The following is a 25,496-nucleotide window of genomic DNA, read 5'->3' as shown; positions in this document are numbered from 1 at the left end:
TTTGAACATAAGAATTCAAAACTATATATTTGACAATACAGAGATTGCTAAACATAGTTTTCTTTTACCAATAGAGGGCGGTGCTTTCGTAAGTTGAAATCCCACTTATAAGTGCCTTGAGTAATATGAGCGCGAAGCCTTTAACCTTTGAATCCCTTTGTATGTTTATTTAGGTAATAAATGTTATGATGTTGAGGATGACCTAAATACAAAGCAATAGGGATGGACGAATTGGGTCACAGGGCTCCAGTGTAAGTGGATTCAACATTACAGTTCCTGTCACGCCCTTCCCATTAGTGAAGTGTGTTTCTCTCAGAGATTTATTTTCCTTTCCTAATACTATGTCAGTACTGTGCATTTTGAACCCCTCAGAAGTACATGTAGGAGTTATTTGTATAATGCATTGTTGAAAATTGTCTAAATCCATTACAGCATTGTTTGTTGGAGTTTGAGAACCACTAGCCTGTTTACATCTGTGACTCTGCTGTGCTTGTTTCACCATCCAAGCATAGCTGAGTCACAGATCAGTGATGTAGGCAGGCTGGAGTACCACTGTTTAAAGGCCCAGTTACATGTACACGATGCAACTCATGAAGCTATTCGTCGCATGTGATGAGGCTAGCAACTGCGACGGAGTGCATACACAAGGCAACTAGTTGCTTGGCGAGTCGCAAGGGCTAAGTCTTGCACATACGTAGACATATAAATGTTACAGGTCATAGAGGTCAAGTCTCCTAGTGGCAAGAACTTGGCAGAAATGCTATAAAATTGCTAATATTTACCAATAAAATGACAGAAAACAGTGTAGTGGAAGATGTGGGTTACATGTACCTTTGATATATACCCAGGGTATATATCAAAGGTTACTGCTTGTGACGCGACGAAGTGGAAATGGGGAAATTCATGAAGCAACTCAAGAAACAACTTGCGATGAGTTGCAGAATAACTGACATGTCGGTTTCCTTGTGACGCACCTAATGATGTTGCAAGGCCCTGCGATGGAGGGCGTACACGAGGCAATTGCTTAATAGTGAGTTGCTCGTTGCATCGTGTAACCGGGCATTTAGGGAGGAAATGTGATAAAATAAACATACACATTTTCCACGATATAAACCATACTTGTTCATTAAATTATAATTTTGGTTGAGTACTGTGGTAAAATAAATTTTGAACATGGTCAGATTTCATAACATGCTATTTTTTTAATTAAAAAGAAATGATATTTGCAAATTATTTGATAATGTGGCTTCCATAGCCCATGTCTTTGTGAATGATATAATAATAGTTTTCTTTGTTCTGACTATGCAAACTATTATGATTGACAGAAGTTACCTTTCATGATGTATTGTAATGTGTAGATGGGTTGAACGTGTAATAAAGTTTTTAAAGTGGGCATATGGATGAGGATTGGGTATTTATTTTGGATTTTTAATTTATAAAACAATTTTATCATGGCTTCCTACTTGAAAAATCAATGTGAAACAACATATGCCAAGTCCTTGTTTGTGACTCAATAAATTGCAAAAGATTCATAAATAAATATGTAAAATCTTTGTTATTGTATGTACAGTAACAAACTTTTAATACAATTTTTTAGTTTTTCGCAATGTACAAACACAGTCTTTGTTGTTTGAAATTGATTCTTCAAGTAGGGTGATGAGGTAAAATTGCTATATGAATTAAAAATCCAAAATAAATACCCATTCTTCATTCATATGACCACTTTAAGGACTATATAGTGAATGTGTTACAGCTATTTCCTATGGTAATGATTAGAATGTCGGAGAATAATGATATTTACTTTAAAATTATGAAAACCATATTTCTAAAGTTTAAAACCAAAATAAGGGAGTTTACCCTAATGTTGTAATTTTCACCTAGCATAACAAAACTGGCAGTGCACTTACATGTTACAATGTAGTGACATATGATAATAATCAAAAAATAAATGGTGTATTTAGTTTGGATACTACCATATGGCTTGGTATAACATATGATCACAGAGAAGTTTCATTTGAAAGTGACTACCTGATAATGATACCATGTTTAAGTTATGTTTCTATTTTGAAAAAAATTAACCTCATTTCTATATTTCCAGGGACCAATTTTAGTTTTACATCGAGATGTGGCTACATGTACATGTATACCTGCATAAATGTTGTGCTGTAATGGTTACACATTACTTTACCTTTGCGTATTCCAATAAAAGTGCCAGCAGATGTTATAAGTGTAATTAATAGCTGAAAGTACAGTGTACTTCTCCACAGTAATTTGACTATCATTCCTGTTGATATCATTATGCCATCATGAACCCTTTCATTAAAGTGTAAACAATAGTCAGCATGAAAAAGTCTACATAGAACACTTTAGTAAACAAATGATATAACATAACATAACATAACAGTCAGCTGTGTGAATACATTATTATTGTAACACTGTAGGATGAACTACACTTTGTATTAGGTCATGAGGTTTGTCCGTTCTTTTGCTAACAGACAAATTCATTTACCCTTTGACATTGATCCCCTTCGTAGGTCAATAAGGACACATTACAATCTATGTTTGATCATAAGGTCTGGCCTTTCCTATGATAACTGACATACCATTTTCTCTTTGACATTGACCCCTGCCCAGGTCAATAACAACAAACTGGACAGTTTGTATTAAGTCATAAAGTGTGGCTTTTCTTATGATGACAAACAAATCCATTTACTCTTTGATGTTTGACCCCTGCCCAGGTCAACAATAGAAGTTACATATCAAATGACTTGTCAGATAAATAAAAATTAGAATAATTACAACAGTTTGCTCAAGGTGTTAAAAATTGCACATAAATTATCAGTGTGCCCTTTTATAAAAAAATTGTAGCTATTGGTTTAAAAGGGAAAGAGGAACACCAAGTTTTATTTTTTATGTATCACATGTTTGTCAGTGGCATGGCATGCATTATTAGCGTAGAGGGCACACTAACCGAGAATTCAGTCGGGTGGGGATCCTAGGCACGCTGGTCACCACCTAGTATAAGGTATTATAGCCTAGGAATACCAACTTTTGGTGATGACAAATGCATCTCATTCATTTTTACATCTACTTTGTATGATCCATGCACACCAGCAATTGATATTGGAATCACAGCTACACATAGTTTATATTCCATCATGGTATATTGGACATTTCATTTTCTCTTTATTGAGTTTCTATACTACTTTGCAGTATGTTGTAGTTCTCAGGAGACTCTTTCCAAATGACCCTGTGTCAAGTTTTGTTTATTCTGAACATTCTCCACTTTCAAAGAACACAGTCTGTGTTTGTATTTGATATGGAATAAAATCTAAACATAATATTTTGTTTTAAAACTGTAACGTAATAATCAAAAATCCATTGGGACATTGAGTAGTGGTTGGATATGATAATAATTTAAAGTGTCCACAATGAGGGTGAACTCTGTTTAGGGCCAATGAGTGTGGAATTCCGAAGTCATACATCAACATGACAGATGAGAGATATATGATGGGTGAGGGCAGAGTTACGCTGCTATAAATGTAAAGTTGAGTTTGATGGAATGAGCCATTGCTCTCTAAGACGGTACTGACCATCTGTAAATATGGCTATTAAGAAATCTCTAAGATAAGGAAACTGTTCTCATGACATGTCTTAGTTTTCATTTTGGGCACGACTCGACTCTTTCTCCTTGTTTGGGTAATGGCATCAAAGTAAACCAGGCTTATCACTGATTTCCTGCAATGTGTATGCTGTGAAGACTAGAAAGATCACAGTGACACTAAATGAATGGCTGACGTCTCATTTCAGGGAGTGTTCAATAAATATGATGGGGAGGGCCTTCAATAGCATGAGGATAGATTAGCAGAACTAGCAGGGAAATAAACAATGGAATATTATTAGGAAAATAAACCAGTCAAATGAAATTCAATATTACTTACTCAACAGCATCCAACATGATCTAACAATCTTTGCTGTTTAATAGCTGACAAATTGAAATTTTATATCTCTGAAATTTATTTTAAATTACATTTGAATCATTTGTCAAAGTTACTTTTCAATAACAGCAGTCATATTTCATAAACTTTGAGCAGTCAATCTGATAAGAGAGTGCTGTTGGGGATGAGATAGGTTGATAGGCATAAGAATGTATTTGAAAATTGAGGACAGGATGTTTACTCAAGACATAATATCACAATTTATGAAGTGTGCATGACCCCCATCTATTTGGAATTTCTGAGTGCAACCTTAAGTGAAAACAAGGAGAGTGCATTGTTTTCTTGTCTGTATGTACTAATGATATGTATGTGCATGACACCCCCCCCCTCCCATCCATTTTCTGAGTGCAACCATCGACCCTCCACCCAGTGGTGGAGGGTCTATGGTGCAACCTAAAGTGAAAGCAAAGGGGAGTGCATGGTTTTCTTGGCTGTTATGTGTTTTAGACTATGATGGTACAAATTGTATCATTCAAACCCTGACAGTTGTCACTATGTGTACAAGCTTTTCCAAACTCCATGGACAAAAGTTCCCCCCCCCCCCCAATATTGTATTACTTGAGAATAAGTGGCTAATGCTATTCCCATGAGGATAATGGGTGTTGACATACATGTATGCCTGGAGGCTATACAAATGGAATTACATGCACTGTGAAGTATTATGAATGTTTACTCTTTCAATTAACTTTCACTGACAGTTTCAGACATGGTCGTGAAACTATTTTCATAACAAAATGATACTAGTATCTGCAGTAAAATGTGTATGCTCTTTTCACAGCTTGCCCTAGATAGCTACATGTAGCAGAGAACTGTTCATAAAGTCAGTCATGGTACACAAGAAAAATAACAAACTTCGCTACAAGTCCTTGTGGTATTTAATAGTTTTTATCATGTGTAAATGAAACAGTAATGTATATATCTTCACTAATCCATACAAACATGTCTGTAGTTCTTTTCATTTTCAATAGTCCACTGCTATTTTTCATAAGTGACTGATTTAGAACACAAGAGCCATATGTGTGAATTGTCAAAATCAAGGAACATGAAAATCATGATTTGTATAAAGAGGCAACATATAAAAGTCAAGTCCTTTCTACTGTGGGGTGCCATCATTGGCATTTGATATAAAGGAACAATCCTTTCACATTCATTATATGAAAGTAGTGAATCCTAATTCATACTGCAAATGAATGTATGGAGATACTCAAAATAATTGATAACTTGGTAACCTAAAAGCTAATGAGACATAAATTCAACCTGACCCTCAGCCCTTACCAGACTTTTGGTGTCAGCATACACCATTAACGGCTTTCACAAAGGAAAGCATAGTTTCCAGCAACACCATAATTTGACAAGAAAATTTTACAGCATCTACTGAAACCCACATAAAATCCTATCAAAGTAATGAGACAAGTTCATAAATTCAACTTGATCTTCAACAACATCAAACATTTAGAAGTCACTGTGTACATTATTAATGGCTTCCGCAAAGGAGAAAGTTGGTAAATGCTGGCAACATCATACTTTGACAACTAACACCTACATTTGTACAGATACCATCACCAAAATCCAACTTACATGTAGAGGGTACTGGTTAGTCTCTCTATCAGCCATGCTCATATTTCTTAGACAAGTTTTCCTCCAGCTGCCTAGTTTTCATACAGCTACATTTGCCACCATGTCAGAGATTGATTCGTTACCAACAAGGAAGTTGAACGGATTTGGAAGTTGTGTAACTGAATCTGGATAAAATTTCCCACAGTACAATAGGGGTTAGGATTGATGAGAAATTAAGTGTCCTGGCAGTAGCTGCATCCATGGTCTACTTCAGCAATACTTACAGAAGGTCAAATGTGTACAAGATGTGTAGATTGAAAGTACCTTGGTCTCAATGGACACCAAATAAACACACTGGTTAATTTGTTCAGACATATTAATCAACAATGCATTTTACATCATACATGTTGTCGTTTGTTTATATAAATGTGATGTATGGCGTCACCAGCACATGCCTGCAGCTGGCTGAGGGTTGTCAGTTTTGACTATGACCTGCTTTGAGGTAATACATGCCATGTGGTTTCTATTTCCTTGGGCTGTGTCCTAATCTTCTCCCATTAATCAGCCTGATAGTGGTCCCAGCCTCCCACACTCCATCCACACCCAGACTGACTCCACAGGCGCATGTGCGTAGGATGCCGAAAGTTTACTCTCCATCTCAGTATGGAAGAAGTGTCGCATATCACAGACTCTAAACTTTAGGGGGATGTACATGTATGTACAGTGTAGTGGAAGATGTGAGTTTGTGAAAAACCTGTAGTTTTTTCCCCAACCATGTCTGTCAAGAAGTACAGGATTGTGTTTGAAGAAGGAGCGTCTGAGAAAATACGAGAGCATGATACAAAAGTGGTTGCCTTTCTACGGAAAGCTGGGAATGTGATACCCCAGAAAGTTCCTCAATACAAGACGCAACTCAAACAGAATATCAAGGACACTCGACACAAAATTGAGAAGAAGAAAGAACATATCCATCGCCCACACTTTCAAAAGTATATCATTCCAGGACTGTTTTGGGTTCTTTATCCCTTCACAGTTTACCAAGGTTTGTATCTTTAACGTTTTGATTGGATGATCTTGATCTTTGAGTTGTCCGTGTAACTGATCCTGTTTTCCTAAGTGATGCAATCAGCTGTACAATACTGTTCTGTATCAATTGCCACTTCCAATCTGCTTTCATTCTGATATTGATGTTAGAGTTCAACCCAGCTGCTGTTCCCCAAAGCTTTGACTTAGTCAAGGAATTGGAACATGGCAGTTCATCTTGTGGATCGCTTAGGAAAGAATTTATTAGCTCATTGAATGAGCTTGGCAGGGTAGACTAAGGTGAAAGTTGTCACAATAAACTTTGGGGCAGTGAAAATTTCACAACAGTGTGTTTTCCCTGTAAATGTTGTTATCACTTCAGAGTTTCTTTTAAAGTTAAGCTGGGAGTTGGACTGTCTCCAGCGAACTCATCATTTCTGTGTTCTCAGAGACAAGGACGTTGTTACATTGAACTTGTTGTGAGTAAAACATGACAATACTGATAAATGTAATCCCCTAATGGCAACATTTCCAACCCTCAAATTCTTTCTGACCTGATATATCTCTCTTGTGATAAGAATGGAAATTTGAAGAAACTAGCCACTTGATCCTTTTCAGAAAACAGTCTGTTGTATAAGATTGATGTATTGGCACTGGCTCTTCAATTCTTTCTAGGTTTTAAAGGAGTTTCTTGATCTTTTACCCTAGAAAGTACTATGTTCTGTTTCATTTTTACCATGGTGAATTAGGCGGTGGTAAATATTTGTGTGTAGACTACATGTACCATTTATGGAGACCTACTGAATTAGGACTTGCCAACCATCTGTTAGGAAAACCTTAGTCCAGATTAAGAATAAAATAATCATGCCACATTGATATATTTTTTAACCCAAAGGACATTGCTCAAAGGGGCTGTGGAAATTGTTGTCTGTGAATTCATCTAACTTTTTGTCTGTTTCCCACCGTACCTCTGCCATAAAAAGAACCCCACCCACACTTTGCAGAAATTATGTTGCTCTTAATATTATTTTTTAAAAGTTAATACAATAGAACTTTGTAAAACTGCAAATGAAGTTTCCTGTTTAATAGTAGGATTAATGGAAAATAGACAAATTTCATCTTTCAACCAATTCTATATTTTCTAAGACATTGTTGAAGAGATGGCTATTGAAAGTCATCTGGCAAGTTCCTTCAGGCTACTGGTACTGCAAATTCTGCAAATGAACCCAAAGGTGACATTTCATATAAATATAAATCAAGTGAAATAACATAGGGAAAACGATAAGACATGCCAGCAAAATCTGTCATCAAACAAACTATTTAAAGTTGGTTGCCATTAAACAGATACTGTGGTACATACACGTCCCATGTACCAAGTTGACCATTGTCAGCAGGGAATCTTGCAAAGGTCACACTAGCATCACACTAACAACGGTTTAGTTTGTTTTTGCAGATTTTGACTCTCTATGAATTAAGTCAAGTTGCCATGGCAATAACCCAAAACATACCATTAGGGTACAAGTCTAAGTGACATGTGATCCTAAATAAGATATGTTATTGATTGAAACCATCCAGTTCAAAATTCTTGACTAATGCTAGCTGTATTAATTTGACTGTGCAGTCTCCATCCTGCTATAGTTAAACAAAACATTTGTATCTTTGGCATGTGAAAATTTTTAAAAATATTTCACATTACCACATTTCCTGAATGAATGATTTCTGAGTGATTTCTGTTATTTTGTTTTAACTTTTTGATCGAAATATTTTTGTCATATTTGCAGAAATACACTATATAATATATACATGGTTTGTTTGATCGATATATACATCTTTTCAATTTTGCACCAAAATATTTGAATTTTTCCTGTTGTAGGAGTGTATTCTTTATTTAATACATGTATGCAGTGCATATCAATAATTTCTCAAAAGTGATGTATGGACTGGCATCATGACACAGTGTACAGAAGTAGTAGTCGACACAGATTTGTCTTTCTGTTCTTTGCAAGTACGTTGCATATCATTGTTGGGTGTGGTCAGATTGTTTTAACACCAGAAATGTGGCAAGTCCATGGTGGATAGTATAAATGTCATGTTCAAAGATGAATGGCTACTTGTTTATAGACCAGAGGGTATAGCGTGAAGATTTTGTATTTTATAACTAACAAAATTCTTTTATGGTGAGATAAGTATGACTGTTATCAGTAAGAACATTTGGATTGTTGAGGTTTGTATTTAAACATACACTTAAAGTATTTAACAGCTTGAATGTAAACTTCACTGTGATGAATTTTACATGTATTTGGTGGTAGATGTAAAATTATACTGTGTAAAAATTAATACAGCATTGGGACAATCCCAAAGTCTATAGGGATGTCATCACTCATACCCCTCCCCTAATGTCTATTGGGATGTCATCACTCATATCCCCTCCCCTAATATCTATAGGGATGTCATCACTTGCACCCCCTCCCTTAACGTCTATAGGGATGTCATCACTCATATCCCCTTCTTTAATATCTGTAAAGATGTCATCACTCATACCCATCAAGTCAATATGAATGTCATCACTCATACGTGTACCCCCCTCCCTTAATGTCTGTAGAGATGTCATCACTTTAACCCTCTTCCTTAGCAGCTGTAGGGATGTCATCACTCATATACCCCCAACCTTGACAGTTTAGACAATGAAGATAGTAAAATTGTGATGTGAGGTATTCAAGTGACTGACCAATCATCAAATGTACTGTGTAATTTGTATACAGCATAATAGACATAGTTTTGGCATATTGGAATCTTAACTTTCACCTTGAACAAACAGGAAAGTCTTGCACCAAATAACATGATAAGAAAGTGATTCCAGCGCACAAACTTGTAATGAACTTTGGATGTGTTTGATATACTAGAAACATGTATGGTAAACTGATAGGTCTGTGAAAGGAGCTAAGGTTTTGTAAGGTTTGTGTACAAATTTACACGCTGAACATCAGTGTGTCTGAGTTTGCATCAGAGAGTCTTGCTGTCTAGTATTGTTGATTGCTCTGTGGTATGTTTTATTTTTAAACAGTGTTGTGTAAGGTTTCCCATGAATAAGTGCTATTTAAGGTATTTATTTTTACAAATTTGATTGTCGGTAGTTCCTTTTGATACCTGACCAGAATCTGATATATTCCAGTTGGTCCCCATCATCAACAAGACATGGTACATGCTGGATGACTTTTAGGTAGAATGTAGATGAACTATTAAATCCAACAGTAAGGAGGCCATATTAATAATTTGGTGCACAGGCTGACAAGATGCCGTTGATAATGATTCAAAAATACACATTTATAAATCAAACCATATTTGCGTCAAAATTTAAAACACTTGTTTGTATTTCAGATGGCATGGTATTTAATAATTGTGTACATCAGTAACCAATTGAACGACTAAACTTCATGTCCACATGTTACCATGTTTATCATCTTTATGGCCAGTAATCATACAATGACTGTCTAGCTGCTATTCAGCAAAACTGTCTCTGTTCATATGAAACACTGATAACAAAACAATTTTTGATACCATTATTGTTTTTGGGAAAGGATGACAATGATGATGTACAACAACTGCCAACAGGTGGTCATATATTGCACTCAGTCAGTTGATAAAATGATATCAAGAAATGGCATAAAAAATAGTTAAATGGCTATTTTGATGAGATTTAGATCATGAAGCACTAGGCTTTTAAATAAAAAGATATATGATTTGTATTTATAGAGAAAAAAAAAAGGAACAAAAAAGAAAACTGGACTGTCTCAACAAAACTCAACTTTACAGGTTTCTTGCACACTTAGACTAGCTTTTCCTGTACCTATAGATCATGAGATCAGCAAAATAACTTTAATAATTTTCTTTTTTGCCTTTATTATTTATTTGTGTTGTAGTTATATTCCATGCCAGCCAATCACGGTGGACCCTACATTCACAAGTACATTCCTTTCAGAGTAGATTAATGACCTTAAAATGACTTCTTTGCACGTACTGTACATTACGACTGGTTTTATCCATCAGCATCAATATACATGTATATTCTGTCCTTGCATGTGTGGCTGTACTCAATGCACACTGCATTATCTTGGAAAGTAATTCAAAATATTTTTATCAAGTGTTGATAAAAGCTTAACAAATCATTTTTTTAGGAGACTGTTCATCCTGATGGTGCCTGCAAATACTTGTTTCCAAGGTTTCACTGTACATGTATCTGTTCCGGAAATTGTGACAGTGATAAATTGTCAGTTCGTAAAAGTCCCAAGAAACATTGTTACCTGATATAATGATCTTTGTGTGGTAATGGTATGTGCTGAGAATAGGAAATTTAAACCACACCTTAACTTAACAGTGACCATGACCATGTCATGGCTAGCCCAAAGACTTGTGACTATCATGCAGTGTTTGACAATGACATTCTCTGTATAATATGTATAAAGTCTACCCGAGTTCCCCAGGCCTTTTACTTTGTTTTCCCACAATTCTAATGATTAATAAGTGAAGTCTTTACCAGGGTTTCGAAGCAAAAACATGAAATATAACAAGCAAAAACAAACAAACAAATGGACACTCTAGCAAGGAAAATCCACACTATTAGACACACAGACACACATACTCACAAGAAACACAAACAGATGCACATACACACATATACACACCAAATACACATGCACACACACACACACAGACTGACATACAGACAGACACAGACACACACATACACACACAGACATACATACATACATACATACATACATACATACAGACACAGTTACACAGTTACACACACACACACACACACACACACACACACACACACACACATACACACAGAGTCTGAATTGGGTCGGTTGATTTGTTTTAAATGTTGTAAATCTTCTGATATCTAGTCACTGGTATTCTAGGAATTTATATTTCACCTACTAGACAATATCGTCCTGTCATTCTTACCTACATGTACATGATAGATTAAAGTTATTGATGGTATTTTAAAGAGATCAAAATCAATAAAATGATGATTGCTTACCACAAGTTTAGACTATCATCTCATAGTCATAGTGAATAAGTGTATCAAAGTCAGCAAAGGATAGCCCATGGGTTCAACTGTATTTGGTTAAATTGCTGTCTTCTGTAGTCAGGGCTACTCTTCTCTTGATCGCTTGTTTATGGTTGTTGTGGACTTTATAAGAACCAATATTGTCCTATTCAGTTGACAACAGTACCAACCAAGACCATAAACTGGTCTCATCCCCATAGTTCAGTTGTCTAGTAAAATAGGTATGTATTAATACAGTGCATGGTTTGGCGAAATCAAACTATGTATTTCAGTTATGTACTGTAACTTGTAAAAGTGTGATTTCTATTCTGGCATCTGGAATGCATACTACAGATGAGGCATAGGTTGAATGTTATTGGTTAAGAATATTGAGCAACATTGTCACTTCTGAATGTTAAGTAACACTGAGAACACTTAGGTATAACTGTTATAGTAATCAACTCCATCACTATATTGAATAAAAAGTTATTTTATTTATTTGTACTATTATTCCAGTATTTTGTGTGTGGTCTCGTGTGTGAAGCAGAACCGGAAATTATTGACTAGCCGTGTAACCTTCTGTACACGCTGTCATGATGCGAGTCCATACATCACTTTTGATAAAAGCCAATGTAAAATTGACACATACTGTTGAAAGTTATAAAGTAGTCTATCCGACCAAGAAGTAATTGTGACATATAGTTACAAAGCACCATAGTACTGGCAGTACAATGTACTGGTGAAAATAATGCTAGACCGCACCATCCCTGCCCCCCACCCCCTACCCTTCCTCAAAATGATGGTATATATGTGTATAGCATGCATGCGAAACATGAAATACATGTACTTTAGTAGATTGCTGTTGGGTTCTAAAGCCTTACCATTAACAATGACATGAATTAAGTGACTTAGTCCTTGATAGCTTCTAAAATATGTTTTACTGACACACACAGAAAACTCTGAACTTCTTCCCCCACAGTTTGTTGGGGATATCATATAATTCACCAATGTTTGAATTGTGGTCACTCCTGAAACTTCAACCAGGAAAGTTTCCCTGGTTTAGGTTTCAGGAGTGACCACAAACATTGTTTTACATTGTAAAGGTCACAAAGTTGGGAAGGAAACAACCCAGACAAATATACTGATACATGATGGGTATATTATGAGACAAACAGATCCTCAAATTTTATGGAGGTGCAAGAGGGTTATGACCCAAGTTGCCATTTTCCTGTAAACATTTTTAGGAGCCGAGTCACTGAAAAGGGTTGAGTGTACTCTTTGAGTTTTGTTTCATTTATTAGTAAGTATTGGATGGAAAAAAACAATTAAAGAAATGCAAAGACAGTTGAAATAAATCTAATTAATGAATAAATCAACTTGTAAATCAGGAATACATGTAGGGGTAAACATTAGTTTATTATTAAACAACAATTTGAATAGAATATGTAAACCTGATGGCTTTGATAGCTTTGATGTTGTCCAGTCTTTTTGGAAATCTATACCAGTGTCGTATATAACAAGTATCAGTCAATTCAGTGGTTCAGTGGGGTATTATCATCACAACTAAATATTTGATCCAGTGATATATGAACCTAACACACATGTGAATGAAAGTACATTGTCAGATACATAGACATCATATCCATAACTTTTTCTGACTCATACATGTTAGTAAGGCAAAGGTACAAAACTACCTACTAGTAACCCAGTCAACAAGTAACCTTGTAATGTAGTCGTGAGAAATGAACTGTTTGGAGACACTCTTTGATACAGCTTAAGATTTCAGTCACATTACCAACATATATACTAGTGATTTATGTCAATTTGATTTCACAAGAATGTGAAAATCGTTTACTTGAATTTTTACCAAAGGAAGTTCATGTCAATTCAGTTGGGTATAGATATTTCCATCGATGTTTGGTGTAAGTGTAGGTTTGACATTAAAACAGAAAGTATATCATGCTATTGATAGAGTTTAAAGTTTCTCTTTCAGCTGTGACCCCAAACGTCAGCAACTAATTGTTGGCCAACAATATAAATGAACAATCTACCAAAATTTTAAAGTGATGTTATCTATTTGAAGTATTCCATACATATATGATAAAGTTTGCAAATGCTGAAAATGTCAAATTCTTCTCAAAACTGAATCTGTAAGTGCATAGTAAAAATAACGAGATATTGAGAAAAATGGCAGACGAAGAAAGTAAGAAAGAGTATTACTAAACAAGTTCATGCAACTGTTCTTATGCAAAGTTTGTCATAATATTTATATTTTTCCACAAATGACCACTTTTCAAATATTTTTATTTGTAAATATAATTTAAAAATATGAAGAGTGAAATAATTGAGACATACTGTGATACAGACTCGGTATAATAGAATTGAGATGCAACTTAATATACATGTGAAGGTTGTATTAAGTGTATATAATAACAATGAATGAAACACTTCAAAGGTTTTAGTAGAAAGCTATTGCTGACATTTGTCAATGAAGTATCTAACTAAGTTATGCATAGAATGTACTCTATATGTTTGTTGTGGCTGACCATGAGTACATTCCTATCGATGTGTTTGTCTAGTTAATTCACTCACCATTTGTTTCTCCTCACAATTCCTGTTTATATGTAAATAGAAGAGTTTGACTTCTACTTCTTAAAAACACTAGAAAATACAAGATGATATCCTTGTGGTTTCTATAGATTACTTTGTAGAATACTTTTTATCAAAATTGGATGAGATAGCAGTACTTGGTTCCACCAGTGCATGCCTGTCATTCATTATCTATAGCACTCAAGAACACATGCTTCTATACTTACATGTATGTTGCACATCTACATATTTAGACGGAAAGTCTTCAACCAAAATAACAAACAAAATACATATAAAACATACTCTCACTGTAAATAAGTTATAATTATATGATTAAATAATTGTTTGCTAATTCCGTGTTCATTTCTTTCTCTTTACAGCATGTATCTTTCGATACAATTTTTTCTCCTTTTTATATTTCACTTGTTTACTGGTGTTACCGTTGCTGCCCAGTCCTACAAAAGAGTCCATGCAAGGTAAGTGTTGTTCAAAAACTTCTGTACCTGTCTTTCCCTGAACCTTTCTCTACACATGCTATATGATGGGTAATTTTTTTTCAGAAAAGTTGTCAAGGAAACCAGAGAATTGTGATATATTATGTGTTTGAAGATTTGTTAGAAATCTCAAACCTTGTTTGCATATGCAAGAAATAATCAATCTACTCCCAATTAATGTAGGGATGGTCTTTTACTGTGTAGATAAATATGCAAACAAGTTCTAAATTCCTTTTGAAACTATCCTTAGTAAATGCATGTGAGTGCAAATGGCACTAAAACTTGTAGAGTACATTAATGCAATAATCTTATATTGAAGCCGTGAACACTGGTGGTAAAGTATAACTTGAAAATATAGAGGATAAAAACTTAGATTTCATACAAATACAATTTGTTACCCATGCATGTTTGTGAAAGTGAGTAAAGTGTTGACACTGAGCATGAACTGTACGGCAAAGAAAAAGAAGCCATAAGAGATAGCCAAGATTGTAGGCAGTTGTAGGTCAAACCACTGATTCAGAAATAGTTCTCAAAACTCTGATTGTTATATTCCCTAAAAATGTCAACATACCCACATGCACAGTGTACACTGCGTGTGGTTGTCTTGACCTTCCTGGCATAGTAGGAAACCATTACTAGTTTATTTTGACATTCCAGTTTCCCATTGATGTACAAGTATAGGACACACTCAGCTGATTAATTCTTATAGACAACTGAACAACATATAGTACTTGTGGGTGTCCAATTGCTTACAAATATGTCAGAGGAACAATACATTTACAATTTAGTTGTAAGACTATTAAAACAGCTGACTTATATGTATGTGTGTTATCCTTCAGTAACCCCCTTTTCCTTCCCATGATCCTCTCCTACTTCTCCTCTGCTTCCCCTCCCTTCCCGTCACCTCATTTCTTGTCTTTCCCCTTCAATTTCTTCCCAATTTCCTCACCTTCCCCTTGCCTTGTTTTCCGTCCTTCCTTCCCATCCTTCCTCTGATGAGAGTCTCATTCCTTTTCCCAACTCATTTCCTATGTCCTATTCTGACCAAAACTGACACTGCCAACATTGCAATAGTTTTCGTACAATATATGTTTCTTCCATATTTTTTGAGTGCAGACCACTGCTTAAGTTTATCTTTAAGCAGTTTCATGATAAATGTTCATTACATGTGTTCTATATTCTAGCCCAGAGACTTGGCTATATAGGCTTGACAATACTGTTTAGACCATTGAAATGGAGCCAGTGATAGTGAACATAGCAAGTCTCAGGGCTATCTATATATCATACCTCCCTTCTCTTCAAACGTGTGCACACGTTTTGATGAAACTGTAACTGTGAATGGGCAGTGCTACTGATGAGGCAACTCTTACTCTCTTTGAAACAAGTATACTTTTAGTGTATCCATATTTCATCCATAGACATATGTACTTAACTTATGGCCTTACAGTGTGCTGGGTTAGGAAATGTCCCGGTCGGCAATATAAAGGCAGTAGACACATTCTTGGCACATGTGCACCAAAATGAATTGCATGTTAACTACAAGTTGACAAGTTGCAGCATCAATGATGTTACCAATTTACAACCTTTTGAAGCTCCAAGTAGAAAACATGCATTAAAGTTTAAAAGCCATATCAACAAATCATATAATCTAAAGAGATAAATGTATTCATCCCAACAGATTGGGTTTCTTATTTTATCAGACAAACAAGAAACAGCTAGACCAATGTGCGGTATGAAATTCATTGTAGTACCGGTACTATCAAAACTTTCATGTTTTCATTGGGATAGAGTCTTGTGAGACATTCACAATTTGCTGTAGCAATGAATGTACACTGCTAGATACATGTAGAGTTACTGTTACAGTATAAAACATTACTTGCAGTTACAATGTACTATCAACAGTCAAAACTATCAACATTATTCCCATGTTGTGGATTATCGTCATTTCCTCCTAAGTAAACATGGTAAGACTATGTCAAAATAAAGTTATTACGTTCATTCAGATATTCAGTTTATACAATGTCCTAACATCTAGGTCTTTGGCAGAGTATACTCTGTTTTTAAGTATCTAGTATGTATGAGCCGAGGGCAAGTTGCTTTGTGTACAGTGTGTGATTGCTGACGTATAATATGCTTTAGAGATAATCGGCATCCCGCTAGTTACTGATAACAACATCTGAAAGTTATTACCCATTCATGGAATCTGAAAAATAACATGATTGCTTTCTATGTTTTCGATGAGGGTAAATGTCCTATGGGTCTTCCACACAAAGTAGACAACAACCATGATTTTAAAGAGTTTGATTGTGTAAACACGATGTGTCTGCGAATGTACTATCTTGCAGTGGTAGACATGTAGAATATCAAACAGACTGACATTAGGCAAAGACTCGCCATATGCTTTGATTCTTATCATCCATTTCTACTAGCCAATATGTGGGATGGAGCTGACTGAAAGCTGAAGTGAATGCTCTTTTTATGGGGTCTGTCTGTCTGTCTGTCTGTCTGTCTGTCTGTCTGTCTGTCTGTCTGTCTGTCTGTCTGTCTGTCTGTCTGTCTGTCTCTGTCTGTTTGTCTGTGTCCATTCATCCACCCATCTGCCTGTCAGTCTGTCTGTCCCTCCGTCCATCCATCTGTGTGTCATTCAGTCAGTCAGTCAGTCTGTCTGTATCTTCGTCTATCTGAGGCTATCAGTCAGTCTGTGTCTGTCTGTCTATGAATCTGTCTGTGTCATTGTCTGTCATCTATAATACAGATATAAGCAGTCTTGCCGAATATCGTATAGGGATGTACATGTATATTTGTTAGTAGCAATTAATGATCATGTGATTTATCATGACAATCTTATGTGAAAACTTTGAGTTTACTATGCAATATTATTATCAATTCAAAAATGGGTGAAATTGGTCCAAAATTTTTTTTTTACCATCAGAAATATTAGATCTAGTACTTTTCTAAAAGCAGATCACAAAATCAAGTCTTATTATTAAAAATTACTATGTATGTGACTAAAATTACATAGCATCTGAGAACCACATGTTCAAGCATATTCCAAAGCACAAAGTTTGGGCATGGTATGCACTATTTTAATTTTTGTACTCTGGAAAGGATTGCATTGTATTATGCTACAGTTATCTTATCCCTATCATGGTGGCCTTAGGGAGGACACAGTTTGTATTCAGTGGAGCCACACAAGTATCTGTTTTATGTAATTTCAAGCCGGGGATTAAGTACATAGAAAGAAAAAGAAGCAGAAATGATGTCATGTCAACTTGCATGTACACAGTGCTCTGGGATGGTAAAGACAGCTGTGGTATTGAATACCATGGAGAAATGACTTGTGTTCAAGTGATAGTTTATATATCATTGTATTTGCTGTGAATTGCCTTGTGATAATACTATACTTCAATACGATGTAAAAATACCTTGTGTTACTGTTAGATAAACAGTTATCATTGTTTGCCTTTCATGGCTGAAGAAAGGGAAAAACACCCATTATCTCAATAATATTTGTCTCAATTTCAGTACAAATCTCAAAATTATAAAGCTTAGGAAACGGACATCCTGTTTAGTATTGTGTGACTTATAATATGTTGCCAATATCATGACTGTCATCTGTAAATACAAACCAACAAAGAAGATAACTATTCAGTAAACTTTTGTAGATGATTATGTTCAATTCTATATACAATCTATCTTCTTACTGTATTTGTATTTGCATATCAAATCATGTTGTACCAAAATACAAACGTTTGTTTTATATTGTTGATTATTTGTATTTTTTGTCTGTTTATTGTAGGACACACTGGTCGCTTCTTGAAAACCATTGTCATCTTGACATCCATCATAGTTGGAGCTCAGGTTACATTTCAAGTTGTTTTGCTAGCATTACAGCCATATGGCCACTGGTTGGAATATTGTAAGTATACATATCCATTTATTATTGAAAAAAAAAGACTAGATATTACACCCTTTAACTGTCAAAATGTTGACACAGTGTTTGAAATGTACGGGATGAGCAATATTATTTGGCTATCATGATATGATTGCAACAGCTGTAGTATAATTATAGTCTGAAATGATGATGTCATCGGGATAAGTTTAGCAAGATGGGGACCATGATGATGGCATCATTATATCTTTAATCTGTTATGTTTGTTTGGATATGAGGTGGTCAATCAGGACTTATGGACATAAACAATGATTAACTCCCAGCTGTTTACTCAGTAAGGACACATACTATTAGACATTCCATGGCCTTGGCATGCTGTCTGGCATGGTGCAACCCCTCCCTCCCACACCACCCCCACCCATCCCATCCCCCACCCCCCAAAAGAAAGAACTGCACTACTTTGTAATGTCAATAAGATAGCTTGCTGGAATTTGAAAAAGTTAACTTGTACATGCATATTGAATCATATATTAAAAGCTTCCTAGAAGAACCAATTGATAGATTTGAATTCAGAAGTTTTTTGCAGTGACAGTCTTGACCAACTTCATTCAATCAATGATGTTTACTTAAGTATTCCAAACTCATACTTAACAGCTTAGTACAATTTAAACCCTGTTTTAATGTCTCTGTCAACAACATAATCGTTTTTTGTGATTTATAGTTTCACCAAAGACAAGATCAATAGCAAATTACTGTAGTGTGCATTCAGTACTTTTTAATTGATGTACTCATTTACTTTTACATTTCGAAGTGATGTCACGCCACAAGTCACTTGTATAATTTTCTGATGTATGCTGTGTTTTTGCTAAGGTTCTAGGACTGGCAAGCCCTTGCTACATCACAGACCTGTGATTTTGACTAACACTTTTTACTAACTGTTTGTGCTAGAACAAGCATCAACCCATCAATTCAGCCACAACCCCAGTGAGCGTCAATACAATACCTATTTATACAAATTTATGTAAAATTAGCATATATGTAAATTATGTTGATGTTAGCCTCTGTGTTAATCTGAGTAATGAGTGCACACTTACATAATGACTTCATTTGAATAATAATATATTCTAATGTAGCATTATTACTCCTCATTGTGACCAATCAATTTGAGCAGATATTTCAAACGTTAATCATGGGTCGACACTGACAGTGATACTGGTGCAAGCAGATAGTAAAGAGTGAAATGGACTCACAGATCTGTGATGTAGGCAGGATAAGGATGGGTTAATTAAGAAAGGGAAACCATGTGAAAAGTACACATCATCAAGTTTCCAGTACATCTAATTTATATCAAATTTTAAATGTGGAATGTCTTATAGAAAGCTAAGTAAACACAGATGAAGTTTACCAACTTGTACTTACCCTTCAAGTAAACACTGATATTAATTTATAGAAGTTTATTTTAGTTCAAAAACTTTGCACACTATAGTTTATAGGTATTTGAATAGTGGCTAGATGACTATGGTTTGTATCATTTGTAAATAATGAGTTTGGAATAGTACATGTCACCCTGTGAGTTGATTCTTCCTATAGATAATAACAAACCAGTTATATGTATACTCTTTAAACTTGTGATGTTTTAAGAGAAAAGTAATCTCCTTTTAAACACCCTGGTATGATGAATTGAACAGGCCATAATTTTTGTAGGAGGAAACATTTCGTGGAACGAATCATTAGATTTCATAAATAAAGTTGGTTTATTTAGACTTCGAATATATATTGCAATGTTTAGAACTACTACTAGTAAACAAACATTTAAAGAATTGTTGGAATCAGTTCAAGTCGAGCCTGTTCCTGGTTCATCTCAACAGTGACGCACAAGCAAACACTACAGGCTACTGTACATAAAGTTTGAGAAGAGTTTAGTTCATCCCTTCAAAAGAAAATAAAGCAAAAACTGTGGGTTTGTCTATACTGATAGCTTTCATATATGCATGATTATACTTCTTGAAGTACAGCAATTAGCCAAACAGAAACACATACAGTCGTACCTTGGGGTCTCACACTTTGAAAACCCTGTCAGGAACAAGGGACCCTCAAACAAAGGTGTTGTTTCACTCACAGCAGAAATTTACATCGTTTTGTGATTTATGAAAAACCTTTTCCCCAAAGTTAACTCTGATGTCATTCAATATGGTAAAATCAACATGGCAGTCGGAACTTGAGATGTACAGTGATTGAAACATGACACATCAAAAAACAACATTTAAATTTTATATGTACCTACACATCAGGATATCCGCTGAACTTTATAATTTGTAATGAGGTTGTTTTTTGCAGCATTTTATAGAAGTCACTGATTGTCAAAAGTATCAGATGATGTACACTAGTTCACAACTTAAAGATTAAACCAAATAATAAAATGTTTATGATGTCATTACATATAACAACTTCCTTATGATGCATGTACAACAATAAACACTTCACTTTTAAGTTTTGTTACCACATTACATATCAAACATAAAATATGATATTTCCTAACATAAACTTTTGATAGATTGTTACATGTTTCTATCAGATGTGCTACATGTATGTGAAATATACACTACAGCAGTTGAATGACTGTGGAGATTCTATAAATACAACTATTTCTTCAATGATATCATAACAGTGTGGTTAGAGATAGGATTATCGATTATAGCCTACAAAAGCATTCTCAAGCTGTTACCAAACCACAGACTGCAGTATACAAAACTGTGTTTACCATTTTAACTAGTTTGAATGTTACATATTGACAGATTTGTTATGTTATTAGTTATGAAAGTATTAAAATTAAAATACTTAAAATAGAACATGATTTTTGGTATTAAAAACAGCATCAAATTAGTCAGTATTTAGTAGATTATTATTTTGCCTATTATATGTTACGGTTTTATGGTGTCTATGAGTTGTAGCAACCTATAACAAACGTATGAAATAAGGGAAAGATAATGTGCCCTCATTCTCACAAACCAGAGCTGTTATTTCTTCCGTGACACTGCGAAGTAACGAAATAATGAAGTAACGCCTGTTGGCGGCGCATTTTGGACTGTGTCGCAAAAGAGGCTGTGGTTTGCAACGATGTGTGCTCTGAGAGTATCAATAAACCTTCACTTACTGGAACTGGAGTATTATTTTTTCAATAAGATAACCAACATTATTATTCACTATAAATTGTTAAAATACGAATGATTAGACATTGTACATGTTAATTAGAGCTCTATGCTATCTAAAAGTGGTGTAGTAATAGGTTGAAATCATTATTCATGGAGGGGGTGGGGGTGGGGGCGCTGATTGTTGATTACACATCCAAAAATCATTATGACTGGATATATTGCACCAAACTTTGTCTACAGGTAGACAAATATATTTACCCATGCACCGGTGGTTCAGTACTGTGCTGGGTGTAACCACAGACCCTCCACCCATTTAAAGTGGGTGGGTGGATGGGGGGCTATGGTGTAACCAAAACAGTTTCAAAAAACATTCCATTCACAACAAGTACAACTTTTGATAAATTTCTGTTTCCTATACAAAAGTGTGCAGTGTCTGAGTTGTAGCAACCTACGTAACAAGGGCATAAAATATTGGAAAAGTAATTACAGGATACAGCTACAATAATTGATTGAATAATGTAACCTGAGGTGACAGTATAAACTTGATGCAGTCAGGGGAATAGGGATAATAATTGTGTGAGCATGTGTGTCATAATAAATTAGTAGACAACTTGCTGTTTATGGAGTAAGATTAATGAAGTCCTGCCAGAGTTAATCTGACCACCGTACAGTTATAATGTTCATGTTTTCAAGGAAGCCTGTCTCAGAGGTTATCCAGTGTCTAGTCAAATCTCCCAAGACAAGCCAGAATTGGAATTGTTGCAGTCAGTAGTAATACTATTAAGATGAGAAAAATGATTACATTTTTGATGAGATGACTTGTCAACCTTTATCTCATCAGTTGTTTCTGATAATTGTATATTTCATGATGAATGATAACCGACTGGATGGTGGGACTGGGTGCAAATTGAAACAGACATAATTGCTAAAACATATTATCTGAGTTTGAATTCCTTTGGGAGATGTGAAAGTGTGACATGGAAACAACACAGTGATGGTTTCCTTATACCTAGTGAAATACAAAGTTGATACTATCATAGACACATGTTTGAGGACTTGAATGTTTAACTTTTGTGAAATAGTGAATTCATTTCCATTTTGATATTTACTTCAAGGTTTAGTGCTAACTAAACTGATGCATAGACCGATATTTTCTCTTCATACTCTAGTTCACCACATTGTAATACATGCAAGCTATAACCCCAGAGGAGTGATGTTTATTTGCCTTGATTTGATATTTGTGTTTTGTTCTGTTCACCTCACAGGTTCAACATTAGAGAAAGCATTACGACAGATAGGATTTCAACGTTTAGATATCCCAGTAGTTGATGCCATCAGAGCTGTAGCCCCAGATGTTTCCATGTGTATAATCTCAATCATAGTCTATGCAGTTTGCTATAAACTGACAAAAAATGAGCGCTCTAGAAGTGAGACTGGCACAACTGTACACAGAAGGACTACACAAAGAACTGTGGCAATGGATTTATTGTGGTCTTTCACCACCTGTTTTCTAACAGCATTAGCTGGTATAATCCTACCATCGGTGACATCTTCTGTGTATTTTATTACTTTTCTTATTGTTGTGTCTTGGTGGTCATGTTACAACAGCTGGGGACGTAAGCTGGTCTATGTCCGGATTGTTATGTTGACTTATTGTGGTGCTCACCTTGTAGCTCTCTATCTTTACCAATTCCAGTTTTTTCAAACAGCTTTACATCCTGACAGTTTATATGCAAGGTAAGTGTTTGTCAAAAAAGTATATGACAACTCAGATAACCAAACATTATTGTTTATATTGTAAGCACATTGTTGCTTTGTAATGAAATTGTTTGCTGGTCTGAGATGGCAAGTAGTATTGAAAGGGTTTGAAAACACATGATAATTGTAATATTCAAAGATTGTGCCTCAGTCGTATGTTATTATTTCAAATAGGCAGTGTTTTGACCCTACACCTCTAGATACTTTTGAGTTTCTTGTAAAGTTTATTTCCAAAAAATGCAATGTCAGAAACTACAGGCCTCTTTACAGCACCATTTGAAACATACCTGCTTCCACAGAAATGCGTGCTCTCGCTTGTAAGAATGTTCCAATACAATGTTTGGTGTTCACAAAATGCAAGTCTTGAAATTCAAAAGTACAATGTTTTGCTTAGATTGACACTGGACAACAGAAAGGGGAAAATCAGTTGAACCACCTTCAGTAAAAATATTAAAAGTAATTTCATTGAGTTGTGCAAATTTTTATACACTCTTAGCCAAATGAAAGTGTTTTCTTCTTACAGGTTATTTGGTTTAACAGCAATTATTACTTATGATAAAACATGTGCAGAGCCATACATACTCCATGTCAATACAGCTCTAGAGTGGCCAGTGTATGTCAATCCCATCATTTTATTTGTATATTACTGGTACTTAGCTCTACTGACATGTCAATGGATTCAAAACCCGGTAGGTAGTTGATTGCCTTGATCGATTGTGTATGGAATGAGAATGTGTGATTTTGTCACAGTGTATATACAGTGGAGCAAGCGTGTCATGCATGCCAAGTTAGAATCTATAATCAGAATCTGAATTGCAGGTATCAGGACTGAATGTGATTCCAATGACAAGTTCAGCTATATGATTGTTCATAGTGATTGTCTATCATTTGATGTGAAGTGCCAAATATTCAGGTCAGCCTAGTATTGAGGAGTGTGTGTACCAAGAACCTCCTGATATGCTAACCTTTTTTTTCTAGAAGAGAATTTATCACTGCAAACCTACATTGTAGCTGTATGTTCCCCCATTGTGCCAGTCATTATATTATATATGTGGTGATATGATACCAGTATTGTTTACATTGTAACTTGTTGCCATGTAATAACATTGCTACGACATGGCTTCATTAGTCCTGTTTGGTCAGCTTGAATCTGCAATTCCCCCTCCGTTTTGATCCCCCCTCCCTCCCCTACCTTTGGTGCTACTAATAGTGTTTTTGTTAGGATGGTAAGTGGTAAAATGTACAAATGTATAGTTCCCAATGATTTTACTGGCCGGGTTCAACACCAAAGTTATGATACATGGGAAACTGCACACTTTTGAAAGATTTTCCCCATTTTTGTCACCATTATTGCAAAACCTTAGCAAAACACTATTAGTAGTTAGGTGGTGTAATGTCGTTAAAAGTGCAAATGCATCCTGATATCCCCACGAGAGGTCTCGAACCTTTCTAAAATTGTGTTCAACTTGTTTTGCATGTGACTCTTTTTTTTGTGAGTGTAACAAGTAATATTTACCGTAATCTTATGTGTTGACACAAAGCTTAGCCTATCTGAGATAGGAGCACCTGAGTAGCATGCGTATGTGTAGCAGGAACACAGCATTACTTCATCACGAATAGTAGGATCATAGTATATTGCTTTGTCATTAATAGCTGGAACATAGTACTGCTAATGTAAACATCATCAATGGCAGGAACATATAGTATTGCTACTGTAATATCATTAATAGCAGGAACATTATATAGTATTGCTTCATCACAACATTGTCATTGTGGCATCAATATTGATGTGTGTTTATTGTATCATGAAAATGTATGCTACACAATAGATCACGTCACCATGATATTACTGTTACATCCTTAAAAATTGTACGTTTATGTGTCTAGTTGGGTAGTACAAAGGTTTGTTGGTAGTATTTAATAACATGGTCTGGTACTTAGCAACAGGGATTACAGCAGCAGATCGATCTCATA

General features: G+C 35.3%; 1 protein-coding gene across 1 annotated transcript in view; it reads left to right on the top strand.

Annotated features, from left to right (window-relative positions):
* The window catches only part of LOC144437425 (piezo-type mechanosensitive ion channel component 2-like), an 83,003-nt gene that overhangs the window by 15,351 nt on the left and 42,156 nt on the right, over positions 1 to 25,496 (top strand). The window contains exons 3-6 of the mRNA XM_078126366.1: positions 14,607 to 14,702; positions 18,520 to 18,639; positions 23,030 to 23,501; positions 24,046 to 24,211. Coding sequence (XP_077982492.1) covers positions 14,607 to 14,702; positions 18,520 to 18,639; positions 23,030 to 23,501; positions 24,046 to 24,211 — 854 coding nt within the window. The remainder of the gene's footprint in view (positions 1 to 14,606; positions 14,703 to 18,519; positions 18,640 to 23,029; positions 23,502 to 24,045; positions 24,212 to 25,496) is intronic.

Source organism: Glandiceps talaboti, chromosome 7, assembly GCF_964340395.1.
Source record: "Glandiceps talaboti chromosome 7, keGlaTala1.1, whole genome shotgun sequence".
In the NCBI taxonomy this organism is placed as follows: Eukaryota; Metazoa; Hemichordata; class Enteropneusta; family Spengelidae; genus Glandiceps; species Glandiceps talaboti.
This window is presented reverse-complemented; position numbering and strand designations above follow the sequence as displayed.